Raw genomic sequence first — 14,755 nt, 5'->3', positions numbered from 1 at the left:
CAGTACAGAAGTCCAGAACGGCAGAGCTTGCAATTATTCTTTTAACGCCATTACTCGAGATCACGAGTTAATTACTGCATCATCTCGAGAAAACGAGCTTAACCCAGAATATACAAAAAATGGAAATATTTCAAAAGTATTTATTTTTGTTCAGCTGGTACACATTTTTGCACATCGATGGTGTTTGAGGTCAAATTTGACCCATATTTATTAAAAGGTATTTTAAAGTCATCAGAGGGGGTCAAATAAAGATAAAGAGTGGTTATGAGGGATCTTGAAACAGTGAAACTATAGACTGGCTTGTGTGTGTATTTCTGTCATGGGGACAGAGTTCAAGAGGGACCATGACACTGTCAGAGAACTGCTTGTGTTCCCACCATCCACCAGGCCCACTCAGGTGTGCTCCTGTAGACCTTTGAGGTGTTATGGGGGAATCTTGAACCAGTGAAAGTGTAAAACTGTGCATAGGCAGCATCATGCATTGTGTACATACAGTATGGACATAGGGTTACGAGGTGCCTTGGCACTGTTGCAGCATCTGCACCTGCAAACAAGCCTACCCAAAGTAACAGATCAAACTCATCAATTACCAGGCAACCAACATAGTGGGTATGTGGCTTACAGGTAGTGTTGATTGATAGTTTTAATGGTTATAATAAAACCTACCATTCAAAAATATTGTGGCATCCTTCACTTTCAATAAAATTAATTGGAATAATTATAGCTGTTATGTTCTCCCGTTTTAGATAACAAAAGATCATAATATAGTGCGATTGTCAATGTATTTTCTCTATAAAAGAAGTGTCAGTCCTAAAGAAAACACTCTGTTCTCTGAAACTTTAGTGAAGGATTAATCACTCATTTATTGAGTGATAGGATATATGTGGATGCAAAATACATTTGTGGTTCAACATTTGGTATATGATAAAGGGATACCTAGTCAGGTCAAAAATGACCTGTTCCATACTGTGAAGGGTCAGAATATGAACAGTACGTAAGGGTTAAATGTTACAAAAAATATTCTGCTAATTTGAGATATATTTTTAATTTAAAGACCACTGGACCTCACCTTTTGATTTACTACCATTAGATGACCTATGACCTGCATAAATGAGAATTATCCACAGGTTATTTTCTGTAATTAGATTGTTTTTTATAGTCCTATTACTTACACTGTTTAGGTAAGGAAACCACAAAATATGAAGAGGTATTACAGCTAACAAGAGGTAGCAAAAGTATTTTTAATTACAGTATTTAAAAAAAAGAAATGTCCATTATGCTTAGAAAAAGACAATTGTGATACACCTCAGTATGCTGGGGAAAATACAGCGTAATACCATGGATACGACTTAGATGTTCAGTCAATCACAGCATCAGAAATTAGCACCGAAAATTATGAACATATAAAAAGTCACAGTTTTTACATTAAGATATTCAGCATTGTTTTACCATGCAGTCTGAAAAAAGTGTGACTAGATATACTACAGTACATCAAAAGCAACCCAACAAGACCTGGAAAGGAAGTTTGTATTTTTAATATGTTAAATCACAGCTGGTTTGTCCCTACTGTTGTAATGACAGATCCATGGAACGGGTACAGTACGCCTCCAGGAAAGACTTATAGACATGTGAGAAATATAAATGCAGATTCCCTCAATGAAAAGACAAAATGTATCAAAATGTATGTGTACTGGAAACTATTAAAAGGGTTGATCAAGTCAACTCTGTTTGATAAAACAATTAAAAAAGAATTTGAAAAAATAAAAAGACTTTGGGGAAAAACCACCTCCATACAAACAGTTTAGAGATTCACAGCATCTCCAGCGCCAGACTGCTGTCTCGCATTAAGCTGATCTCTGATCGGAGCTTTTCATTTTCCTTTGAAACAAAATAAATGCACAGATTTGATTAATTAAACACAATTTGATCTATTAACAATATTCACCAGGAGAATTATCCTATGCAGAAATGATCGTTACCTCCTGAAGTTTGGTGTTGTCCTTCTTTAACTTCACCAGATATTCAATCCTCTGTTTGTGGTTCTTATGTCCCACAAGTTTTCCGTTCTCCTCTGACAGCTGAACATTCTGCTTACGGAGAACCTCATTCTCCTGTAAGACAAAAATATATCAGTACAGTTGGCTCACCTGACCTGTTAGCTTGACCTGAAACTTTCTGTGTCATCCCCCTTGGGAACCATCTTCCAGTTTAAAATATCACTGACCAACCTCAACCTGGAACTCATTACTAATCTTTCTCTGATGATGATTAATACCAAAACTCCATGGCAATATTTTGCTTGGGACCAAAGAGCTAGATAAACAAACCAACCTTGCCATCCTTTCACTCTGACACAAGTGGCAGAAAACATTACAGTAGTCTGATGGATTAATTTTATTGAATAGAAAAGAGCTACATCACCCCAAAATGCTTTTTCCTTTTTTTTTTTTTTTTTTTTTTTTTTTTTAAGTAAGAGATATACTCATCTACTCTCTGACCTGGAGCAACTTGTCCTCTTCCTGTACCCTCTGCCTCAGCTCTCTCAACTCTATACAGCGGTCCCTCAGCTCAGTGGTCAGCTGCTGAACACAGGTCTGAGAATGGGCCAACGTTGACTCCTGTGCCTGCAGTCTACTCCACAGAAAAAAAGAGATTTTATTTATCCTCAAGCATAAATGAATGATAGGAATAACATGCAATAAGCAAAACACTGATTAATTCACTTAAGTACAGCGCTCCATATATGTGCTTACCGTTTTTGAGTGTCAGACAGCTTCTGCGATACTTTGCCCTGTTAATGAACCACAGACAACAAATTATACATAAATCATTCTGTCAAGAGAAAAAAAATAAAACCAGTAGAGAAACAAATACAAACCTTCTCTTCTCTCTCCTCTTGCAGCTCTTTGAGTATGGACTGCTTGATACTTTCAATCATCACCTCGCTGAAAATCACAAGATAACACTATTAACTTTACTTATGCCATCAGCCATGGGTGGTCTGGTATCTTGTAGGACAATAGATGGCAGAATGAAAGGATGAATAAACTCAACCTATTTGTTTTTCCATTCTGTGTCGGTTGGTTCTCTTTGGTATAATACTGGTCAAGCAAAGCCTGAATCTCCATTCGAACCATCTCTTTCTCAGTCAGCTGCGTCTGAGGACAGAAAACACACAATACAGAGTTCATTAAGACCCTTGAATTTACACTCTAATAAGTTTTCAGTCTAATAAGGAATTGCTACAAATTCATTAACTTTGGCCAAACACAATACCTTCAGCCGTTGGATCTCCTCATTCTTGGCAGTTCTCTCAGCGTTCAGCTCTGTTAAAAGAATCTCCATGGTCATCATGGAGGAGCGTCGATTCTCCAGCTCCCTCTCCTGGCTCTCTAACACCTCGGTCAGGTTCCTGTTGAAGCTTCCTGGGGTGTGGGGAGTCTTGAAAAGCAGAAAAAAAACCCAAGTATAAATAAAAAATAAATAAATAAATCAAGCACCACATTTTCCATTTTCAAAAATCAGTAGGACTGTAATCAACCAAAGAAAATCTTGTCGACTGAAATCGTACATAATCTTGGGGGGGGTTGGATGTAACGACACAGAGTGCACAGTGAACTCTGCAGTCACACATTTCTCCGCGTCGGTTACGCTAACCCATTGTTGCTAACTTTGGAGCTATCTCCCTTCACTTTTCCAGCACTTGGGGAAACAACAGACTTAACTTTTTAGCATTTATAAACTGTTACACGTCTGTACTATACTGCCAGACTGACGACTTACTAACTTACACACCTTTTCCTCTGCTCCGCTCGCATCCACCATCACTTTCCTGCCGCTCACTCTTTCCCGCTCGATACGCCGACATGCCGTACTCCTTAAATTACGCTATCAATAGTTTCCCAGGCAACGACATGGAGGTAGACTCACGTACCGGAACAGCGCTGCACAGACACTCCCAATGGATATTTGGCGTTATTTTTGACATTAAGAAAATATTTTTTTGGCCTGGCGGGAGTTCTTGTTGTTGTAATTGTGGGAGAAACACTAATTCAGTAAACGCTCAGTGAACGTTTGGTACAGTTAGACCCAGCAGTCTTCATTAGGTTGGGCGAGTTCAAAGTTGTGAAAACAACGGGGGTGTTTTGAATACCCCCGTTTTCAGGTAATTTGTTAGTCTGTCCCTCCAGCCGCAGGAACTAATGGATTAATCCTGCAAAGCTATTGACGTAGCACTTTTCTCCTTATGAAAGTAATACGGCAATTATTCGACCAATGAGAATTTGGTCGGACGAGAGCATATCGACCAACTTATCGACCAGGAGACTAAAGCCCTAAAAATCAGATTTAAAAAAATAAATAAACCATGGTCTTACCCGAGGTAATGATTTCGGTGTTGATTCTACAGGTTTTCCATTTCTGATCGTTTTTTCAACAGCTTCCCGTTGTTGTTGAATCTGGTACAAATGGAGAATTTTAGTTAGTCAGTCATTTTATTAGATGTTATCCTTGAACTTTTAACTGATTATTTTGAGTCCTTGCTGTTTGATAAGATGATAAAAGAATTACCTTCTGCTGTAGATTCTGTATCATGACCTCTTTCTGGGTTGTTTGCTCCTGAGATGCTTGGAGGAGGCGGTTTTGCTCATCTAAAACCTTTGTGAGTCTTTCAACTTCCTCTGTGGCATAAGTCACCTCCTCCTGCAACACCTCAACCTGACAGACACACACATAACTACGGAGTCAGAATATTATTCACCTCCAGTAAGTCTACCAAGAAAAATGACAAGATACACCTGAGGGACATCAAATGTATACTGTATGTCACAGAAACTAAATTTATGTATCAGTTGTGGTGTTTAATAGAATCAATCTTACCTCTATTTTGTTAGATGCCACATTCCTGTCTAACTTTTCTTTAAAGTCACAGATTTCTGTTTGCATCTTGGAGTTTTGCTCCCTGATATCCTCCCGTTCGAGGCAGGCAGCATTGTACTTGGCCTGGAAGAGGTGTGATGTCATTATAAACATGTAGTGACCGATTCAAATATTATGCATATCTATAGCATGAAGTTACAAGTGAATGGTGAAATAGGAGGAAGAGTAAAGTACTGTGATGTCTTTGATATCTCCAGACAGGTGGGTAATGGTCTGATCCTTCTGACTCAGTTCACTGCGGAGGTCTCTGGTTTGGTTAATCAGATCTAGAACAACATCCTGTCAAACAAAACAGGAGATGTTCAGAAGGTTAGTGGACATACTGTAATTACAGTTTATCAGAGGAAATGATCAGACAGGATTATTCTCTTAGGCTTACTTTGTCCTGTTCAGTCTTCTGCTCCAAGCCTTTTATGATTTCATTGGCAGAGGTGAGATTTTGCTCAAGATTGACAAGTTTGGACACCTTTGAATAAAAATAAATAAATAAAATGAAACAACCAGGTTTAGACACTGAGCTGCAATTACCATTATGATAAATATTTCTAACTTGCAAACATGCATATTGTTCTCAGGACTGACCTGTTGTTGATTTTGTGCCGTCAGGTCTGAGACTTGTTTTCTAAGCTGTGTATTCTGCTCCACGGTTTCAATGAGTTCTCTGAAGGCATACAAGGTCATTCATGTTATTTTAGGAATTTTATAAATATAGAAAAAATGTTATATTTAACCAAAAACTATAGACAGGTTTAGCCTGTGATGTACTCACTTTGATGTGCTTTCTTTGTTTTCTTTTAACTGGGTGATCAGGGTCCCTGTTTGCTCTTGTTCAATTTGCAAAGAATTACTTAATTTCTACAATAAAAGAAAAAAAAAAAAACAAGAATAGAAAATAAAGACAGTTAAGACATTCCATCTTATATTTTGGGGAGAAGGCCTGTAGTTGATTTAATAAATTCACTAACCGTAATCTGTGCCTTCAGTTCATCAATCTCCTGCTGTCTGTCCTGCAGCTGCTGTCCTGCCTGATCAGCTTCAAACTTGGCCTCTGCTTGCAGCTGGTCAAAAGAATCCTGCAGTGTCCGATGCTGCTCCAGAAGCTGCTCCCACTCCAGCCTGAAACGAAGACACCGTAGTTGTGGGCACCTAAATACATCCTATCAAAAAGACTCACAATGCAGCAGTATAGACTGGTGCTTACTGGACTTTGTCAAGTTGGAGCTGTGTGCTGATCAGACTGCTGGAGAGCTGGCTCATCTCTCTCTGCTGCTCGCTCTGGCCGTCTCTCAGCTCATTCTTCACAGTGGCCAGCTCCTTATCGGACGACTGCAGCACCAGGCGTAGATCACGAATCTCACTTCTCAAAACTGAAAGGAGAGTTGACACCTTGATACACTTGTCCCCAGTTCACAGACAGCAGCACAAGTCTATGCAGACAAGCAGGTGAAAATCTTTACAACAAAAAGGAGAAACAGCACCTTCTGCAGCTTGCTGTTCAGACTGAAGGCTCTGTTCCAGGTTGCTGATAGTTTCTTGCAGGTTGAGCTGATCTTTGTTCCTGTTAGCTCGCTCAGTAGAAAGTTGCTGCATCAGGTAAAGGTCAACATGTTACTCTAGTCTCTAAATTCCCATAGATCAAATGAAAATAATTTCTTACATCACATTAAATTTGAATGAAGATGAAACTCTAAATGATCCACAGAGCAAAATTGTAAGCACCACTGTACATAAATGTGAGGAAATATCCCACCTCATCTTTGCAGTCAGACTCTTGTGACATCACAGCGATCTGCTCTTCAAGTTTTGCAATTTGCTGCAACAGCTTGCTGTTCTTTATCTCCTCCTCACCCAACTGTGTCTGGACACGACTTGCTTGCTCCTGAGGAGAAAGTATGAAACACTGTGTGGTAATGACTTCATATGCATTTAAGTACACACAGTTGAGGGTTAATCCACTCTGCTGTACCTGTACTTGACGCAGTTCTTCAGTCAAGGCCATTTCAGTCATGTCTGAAGGAGGCTCCTCGGCCCAAATGTCATCTGGATTATTGTTCATGCCATTCAAGTGGTCTGGGCTGGAGAGAGGCACAAGACGGGACCGCAAGTTGTACGCTTTGGTGGGCGTGGAGAGAATCTGATATGACAGATATTTGAAGGATGAAAGATAGTTATTATCCATATCATGAGACCAACAGTGGCAGCACACAAACAAAAAAACAGGAACAAAGCAAAACACTTTCATCTTTGGACAAATGACAAAAATGCAACAAATTCTGACAAGAATCTGCAAGAAAACAAAAGCATATCATCTCCTCACCTTTATAGTTTCAACATGAATTCTGTTCAGCTCAGAGACTTCTTGTTTTTTGTAAGTGTTTGTGGCCTCCAGAATGTTTTCCAAATGCCTGTTGGACTTGTCGAGGTATCTTTTCTCAGACTCCAACTGAGACATCTGTTTACTGGAAAACAAAGCACCATCCTAAAATCACATTAAGCTCTACAGAACTTATATTAAAGGCCTATTGAATGAGAAATGGCATCTTTCATCAAGCTCACAAAACAAATCCATATAATAATGAAAGAAAATATGATATTCTAGTGGTCAAAGTAAAAAAACAGATCCTTCCTGCAGCTGCAAAACAGCATGTAATGATATTTTAATGAACAAATAACACCATCGAATATATGCAACAAATTGAGATTCCCTCCATACATCTCCATATATTTCTAGCTTTGAAGGTGCTTGTTCCTAAACATAATAATCCCCATGTGAATTTTGTTTTAGATACACTTTTCTTCATCAAATGTTGTGCTTACTTGGTGACTTCTTTGTACTCCTCAAAGGCCTGAAGGGCTGCTGTGAGGTTGGACTGTTTCTGAAGCAGCTGAGCCTTCAGCTTCTCATGTGCAGTGGCCGAGACGGTGTCTGCAGCCACAGGTGTCGAAGAGACTGCTGGAGCTGTAGAGCAAAATTAGATTATTCACATATACTGTATGTAGATGGCATGATTTCTTTCACTGTCTCAACCTTTTCTGATGCTGCTGCTAATTATCGTACTCTCTGTGAGCTTTTCTGTCTCCATAGCCCTCTGGAAGGCCTCTTCCAGCTCAGCAGCAACTTGGGCTGCAGCCTCTTGAGCATTCACCACCGATTCAAGGGAGCGAAGCTGATGGTTTTCCTCCCTGAGGCTGAAGTTCTCCGCTGCATATCGAGTCATCTTTGGGTGATGTTCAACCTTAAAGGGGCACAAGTGTGTACACAAGAAATGACAATGAATAGATTCAATTGTACATCCTGGAGTTAAGGAGAACTGATGTTGGATGTTAGAGGAAAGAAATGTTATTAGAGCAACTTTAGAAGGCAAAGAAGGGTGTTTTGGCATCTGAACTATAGGTCCTTCAGTGTACCTACACATTATACAGATATATACAGACATCAGCAGTCAGTTAAGCAGTGTGCGAGGGTCATTAGATTTTGTACCTGATCTTTTAAAATCTTAATCTCTTCCTTCAGCTGGTCAATGTAAGCCTGCGACTCCTTGTCTGACAGTAAGTCATGTCCTGCCTTCATCTTTTTCTCAAGGCGAGAGATGTGGTCCTCTCGAAACCTGACAATCATGCGGCTGGAATGGATGAACTTGTCTTTCTGGGTCCAGGCCTCCTCCAGCTGAGCCACTTTCTTGAGCAGCACCTGAGTGTAGAGTCAAACATTGCTGTGAACTTCCCTGCACCAACATTATTTCCTAACAACAACAAAGTGCCCAAAAATGAATGACAGTGTACAAAAAAACATTTTCCATACCCTCTTCTCCTCTTCTCGGTTCCGCCACAGACGAACAGCAGCCATAAACTTTGCCTTATATGAGACATCATGCTGACTTTCTATGGATGGGCCTGGTGAAAAAAGCCATTTTATTTTTTTACATATCAGTTATGACTCAATTAAATACAATAACCTGGGAGTATGTAGGTAAATCGATTTTCACTTTTTTCACATTTTGTTATGTTGCAGAATATTGTTTCTCACAGTCTGAGAGTCCTTTAGATGCTTTTTTTGCAAACTCCATGCAGCTTTCCTGTGTCTTTCAGCAAGGAGAGGCTTCCATCTGGCCACTCTGCCATGAAGCCCAGATTGGTGGAGTGTTGCACTGACGGTTGTCCTTCTGGAAGTTTCTCCCATCTCCACACAGGATCTCTGGAGCTCAGCCAGAGTGACCATCAGGTTCTTGCCTACCTCTCTTACCAAGGCCCTTCTCCCCCGAATGCTCAGTTTGGCCAGGGCAGCCAGCTCTAGGAGGAGTCCTGGTTGTTCCAAACTTCTTCCATTTAAGAATTACGGAGGCAGCATAAATATTTTTATAGCCTTCCCCAGATCTGTGCCGACACAATCCTGTCTTTGAGCTCTGCAGGCAGTTCCTTTGACCCCAGGGCTTGGTTTTTGCTCTGATGTGAATTGTCAGCTTATATAAACAAGTATGTGTCTTACCAAATAATGTCCAATTAATTGAATTTACCACAGGGAAAAAAATTAATTTAAACAATTTTAGCATAAGGCTGCAACATAACAACATGTGGAAAAAGTGAAGTGATCTGAATATTTTCTGAATGCACTGTATGTTTCATCCGAGTGTTATTACCCATGTGGAGTTCTGGTCCTCCTGGTGCTACATCTCTCCCATAGTCAGTCGCCTGAGAGGCAAGAGCCTGTGCAAGCTGCTCCTTCAGCTTCTTCACTTCAGCCTGTAACTGCCTCACATTTCCCTGGGTGTCTTCATTGATAATGGCCTGTAAAAATAGAATAATTGTACAGGGGTGAGATAATAAGGTGATTTAATGTTGAAATCACCAGAACTTGGATAAGTCTAATTGGTTTTAATACATAATAGAACTGTGTTTGAGGACTGATACCTTATTCTTGATCAGCTTTGCTCTCTGGGCAAACTGCAGGGTAGACAACGTTTCTCCAAAACATTTTGATCCGGGGTGTACATTAGCTATGATGTAAGTCTTTGCATTTCCTCCAAGAGAGTCCTGAAATAATGAGACAATTGTTACAGTTCCTATATTTATAAGCGAACAAACCTGAAATATTTTAAACGTAAGCACTATGAAATGCAGTCACATGACAAAAAAGTTTGTCATTTTATTTTTTGCATATTTCACTGCATTACCCAAGTGTAATCACGTCTTTGAATATATATATAAATATGAGTATATACAATGAAGTGTTATATTCTGAAGTCTACAATATTAAAGTGATAGTGAATGTGAATCTGATTGATGACAAAATGAATACCTGCTTGTTTTAATTTGAACCAAATCACATCACCAATATACAAGTATTCATATTTAGGTTGTGTGTGTATTCCACAATGTTTTTCAATCGAAACATTGACATAAAATGTAACATGAAAACATGTACTTTACATTAGAAACATGTAAAAATGATTCACATTAAAAACACAACACCTCTATACCACTCTACCTGAATATACAATGCCATTATTCCTGGAAAGTAAATAGTTTTCACACTGACACACTGTCACAGCAACATTAAATCTCCACTGAAACAGCAACCCAAAAGGCATTCTGCATCTACAGTCACTCACCCTTAACAAGAAGGTGAGTTTTGAATCCCTGTAGCAGATGTGGCGGTTCTTCCCATTGGACACATCCACCAATGCCATGATCACCTGACCGAGGCACATGAGGGAGCGATTGATACTGCTGGCCTCCTGAAAGAGGAGCAACGCAGACAAGCGGCTGTAAGCAAAAACAATATACCAGATGTAGCACCTCATTATGAGCCTACATTCAGACATGAATCGTCACCTTGAGTCTGGAACCTTCTGTGTGTGTGTCTTTCTGCCTCTCAGACCCTGCCAGATCCACCAGGTTCAGCTGAGACATTCGGATGTTCACCACTTCATTGATGGACTCCTTAGACTCCAAAGTCATGGTGAACACAGCATGAGATCTTGAAGACTCACGATTCATGGAGGTGGAGGCCACTCGACGATTACGCCAGCCCATAGACAGGACCTAAGTGGTATCAAACATAATGGCACATACAATTGGACGTTGCTCAATTACAACACACTTTGTATTGCACAAGATAATTTTAGACAATATGACAATGTAGTTCGATTCAATGTGCATAGGGATCAAGTATTTCATCACAACAGGGAGAAAATCCTACCTGGTAGGCTTCAGCAGCTGAGTTGACAAACTTCTCCACAGCTCCCTCAACAAACAGACCCTTCTTTATGTTCTCCCTGAGAAAAAGGCTAGCTGAGGCTGTGTCCAGGAGGTCATAAATTTGTTCATTGTATATCTCAATAAATGAACATTTGCAAAGGAAACTCTTGGACTGGGAAGACTTTTGAGAGAAAGACAAAAAAAACCAAAGCAACTACCTCATTAATTAACAAATATTAAATATTGGTTTACAACACTTTCATGGTGATGAAATGTTACAGCTCACCCTTTCCACTTCTCTGTTGATGAGGAAAAACAGGTACTCAAAACTTCGAGGAATAACCCCCCGCAGTTCATCTGTAAAGTTATCCAACTCAGATGGTCCTAGCAAGAAAAATAAAAAGCACCACTGCAATTATTCCATCCTTTTACAGAATGTGTAGTACACAGCGTAACTTATATATTGAATTCTCACCAAGCATGGTAAATGTTTTCCCTGAGCCTGTTTGTCCACTGCAGAAACAAAAGTGGAAACAGTTAAGGAACTGAATGTTTGCTGCAAATGAAGTACAATGCAGGGTAGTTATGCCATAAAACATTTTTGATTTCATACTGTGTATAAGTAATATTAAGACCACTTACTAGGCAAAAATAGTACCATTGTATCCATTCATGCATGACTCAACAATATTCTTGGCCACACTGGAGAACACAGAGTCCTGTTGGAAAATGACAGATAAATATCACATAACTATCAGTCATACCAGCAACATCCCACACTGACACATCAGGTTACCCTCCCAGGCTAATTCTACCATTACTATGCCAGTGGTACAATATGTAGATCATACAATGACTGTGTTCCTCAACCTGAGAGGTGTCCATGTCAGCGACATGATCATAGGTGAAGGTTCGTGGCTCTGGTTTTGAGAGCAGACGGATGGTGTTCGGTGAGGTGACTGTGAGACACAGACTATGATCTCCATCTGTGGTCAGCCCGGTGCCCTGGGTCAGAGGTCGCACACGCACAAAGACTTTGATAGAATCGCTGTCACCACTGTAGGACCAGAAAATAACATCAACACTTGTAAAACATAAAGATTAAGCTGCTGGTGGTGAGAGTTTAATATTGCCAAGAAAAGAAAGATCTGTTACTATAGCTGTCCTTTAAGTTTGAATGATATAAAAATGTTTGTACTTATGTAGCCATTTTAATTGCATAATCTCCTCGGCCAAAACAACATTTAATTTCATTATTTATTTGTTCCACTCATGGTAATGCACAGCTCCAGAAAAGAAAAAAGCGATTCATGAACAAAACACAACTCAATTTCCTTGCACACATTCCACGACCGAAAAGGAGCAGGGAGAAGAAAACCTTATTTTGTCTGCCCCTTACTCAAAACAGAAATAAACAATAGAAATAGATGGTCTGTCAATTATAGTTACTTAACAATCATTACTTACAGTAACATGAGAAAAAAAAATCAAGTCATACACAATAATTCACCATCAACTAAGAAAAGCCATTACCTGTCAACTTCATACAGTCTAATTATTCTTTATTTATACATTTGCTTGAACTGAGGAATATTTTTTATGACCCTTTAAATCATTCTGTAGAGAACTCCACAGGTTGATGCCACATACTGAAATACACATACGCTTAAAGTTAAATTTCCCTCTATGGCCCTCGTCCTCTGAACTAAAAACAAACAACTTCCGTAAATTTTCAGGCAACGCTCTGCTTTTTGCCCCTGTACATAACTAATAATGTCTGTAAGTCAACAAAATCTTTAAGTTTCATTAGTCCTGATTTAATAAACTGTTTGTTCTCTTGAATCCACTTTATGAATAATTCTTACTGCTTTTCTGTAATATAAACAATAGCTTTATGTTGCTCATGTACGTGTTGCCCCACACAATGACTAAAATATGGCCAAAAAAAAGAGAACAGTACAGATTTCGCATTGCCTTATAATCTAGCTCATACTTTGCTTTGTTCAAAAAAAGAAATATTCTTGGACACCTTTGTTTTTACATATGCTCTCTCTCTCTCATATATATATATATATATATATATATATATATATATATATATATATATATATATATATATATATATATGATTTCCATGTAAGTTTCGAAAGAAAAAAGTAACCACATGCAGATAGTATACATATCACAGTACTTAGGATAAGGTCCTGGATCAGAGATTAAGGGAAATTAAGACTGACAGCGTCGCATATGTTTGTGTTTGTGGTGATAAAAGTACAAGTTACCTGGCAGCAAGTTGGGTTGAATCGCCAGATCCTGTCAACAAAATTACAAGATTGTTAATATTTGTTCAGTTGATAGTTTGACTTCTTACATTATGTTTAACAGTTAACTTATACACTACAACCGTTTATTAGCCAGCTTAAGTCAGTGTAAGCGTGACGTTAGCGGTATGGAAGCGTTAAAGAGTGATAGCTAGCGTTAAGTCTAGTTAGCTGATTACAACAAGCTTGCTAAGATTACCAAAAACAGCCGTAACGTTACATGTTGCCGTCTACAAGTTAGATGACCGTATATTCGGTGCGTTACCTTTTCCGTTGGAATTCATTGTTGACAAAGAAATATTCGCCGTTATGTAGTTAAATTAACTTTCTTCATAGCATGTCGGTCAAGAAGAGGGACGACACTGTTTACATCCTTCGAAATTGGCGGGCAGGTCTGCCCCTACTTCTTCTTCTTTGCTCTTTATGGCCAAAGTGAAAGGCGCCTTCCGTCCGCTGCTGCCACCTACTGGAGCAGGGTGGCGTGGCTTTATATTTCACATTCAATTATGTTGTTTGTCCCATATTTCTATTTCTGACACCCCTCTACTTTCCTCTAAACTTTACTAGCCTGTGCATTAGAATTTTGAGTGTAATTTCAAATAATTCACGCATCACATGAAAAGACAAAGAAGCTTGAGCCAATGTAAGAGCAATAAAGTCAGTATATGCTGTTAGTAAATGGCAAAAAAGGCTGTCAAACAGTGAAATAGTTGATTGTAGGGGTTTATTTATATGCATTTAACAGCGTATCACTAATTTGTAAAGCTAAAATGTTAAAACTAAGTGGGGTTAATCAAGGACAAAATTGATGGCCAAAATTAGAGGTATTTCAGGTTTCAACAGCTGCCCAAAAAGTTTGTTTGATGTTTGTTGCACACAAGACTGGCTAGACAGTGCCTGACTTATAAACCATAAAGTCACTTTAATAAAGGCATACAAAGAAAAAAATACTATTGTAACGAGTATTATGAGAAAAAAGATACAAACTCAAAACAGATGCTGTAATAAACTTCCTGTTTTTGTCTCTTTGAAGGTTTGAAGCAATAAATTTAAATGTGTTTTGGTTTTCAAACTGAGATCAGTGTCAGCAAATATCCATGGTGACCATTCTTTGGTGTAAACAAAGCATAAAAACAGCGAGAGAAATCTCCCCCAACACACGTACCACTTCGCTTTCTTTCTTTCTTTCTTTTTTTCTTTCTGGCAGACTTACAACACTACAATGTCCCTACTTTCGATTTCGTCTGTGTATTTAATATGGATATCAGTTTCTTATCTTTGAATTTATAAATGTTTAG

The 14,755-nt window shown here is 38.9% G+C and overlaps 1 protein-coding gene across 1 annotated transcript; it reads right to left on the bottom strand.

Moving 5' to 3' along the window:
• Positions 1-1,221: 1,221 nt before the first annotated feature.
• kif15 (kinesin family member 15) lies at positions 1,222-13,875 on the bottom strand. The gene is made up of 35 exons (XM_044374394.1): positions 13,723-13,875; positions 13,419-13,449; positions 12,007-12,193; positions 11,779-11,855; positions 11,612-11,649; positions 11,423-11,520; positions 11,138-11,317; positions 10,771-10,980; positions 10,548-10,673; positions 9,847-9,969; positions 9,576-9,723; positions 8,741-8,832; positions 8,420-8,629; positions 7,997-8,174; positions 7,756-7,897; positions 7,256-7,397; positions 6,905-7,072; positions 6,689-6,817; positions 6,417-6,522; positions 6,140-6,305; positions 5,904-6,054; positions 5,708-5,793; positions 5,521-5,599; positions 5,318-5,404; positions 5,113-5,217; positions 4,879-5,001; positions 4,570-4,716; positions 4,377-4,457; positions 3,277-3,441; positions 3,055-3,158; positions 2,879-2,945; positions 2,754-2,791; positions 2,499-2,631; positions 1,980-2,111; positions 1,222-1,878 (listed from the first exon to the last, which is right to left on the bottom strand). The coding sequence occupies exons 1-35, from the start codon at positions 13,739-13,741 to the stop codon at positions 1,810-1,812; spliced, it is 4,137 nt and encodes a 1,378-aa protein (XP_044230329.1). The 5' UTR covers positions 13,742-13,875; the 3' UTR covers positions 1,222-1,809.
• Between the last annotated feature and the right edge of the window lie 880 nt (positions 13,876-14,755).

The sequence above is a fragment of the Thunnus albacares genome, chromosome 15 (genome assembly GCF_914725855.1).
Source record: "Thunnus albacares chromosome 15, fThuAlb1.1, whole genome shotgun sequence".
Classification (NCBI taxonomy): Eukaryota; Metazoa; Chordata; class Actinopteri; order Scombriformes; family Scombridae; genus Thunnus; species Thunnus albacares.
This window is presented reverse-complemented; position numbering and strand designations above follow the sequence as displayed.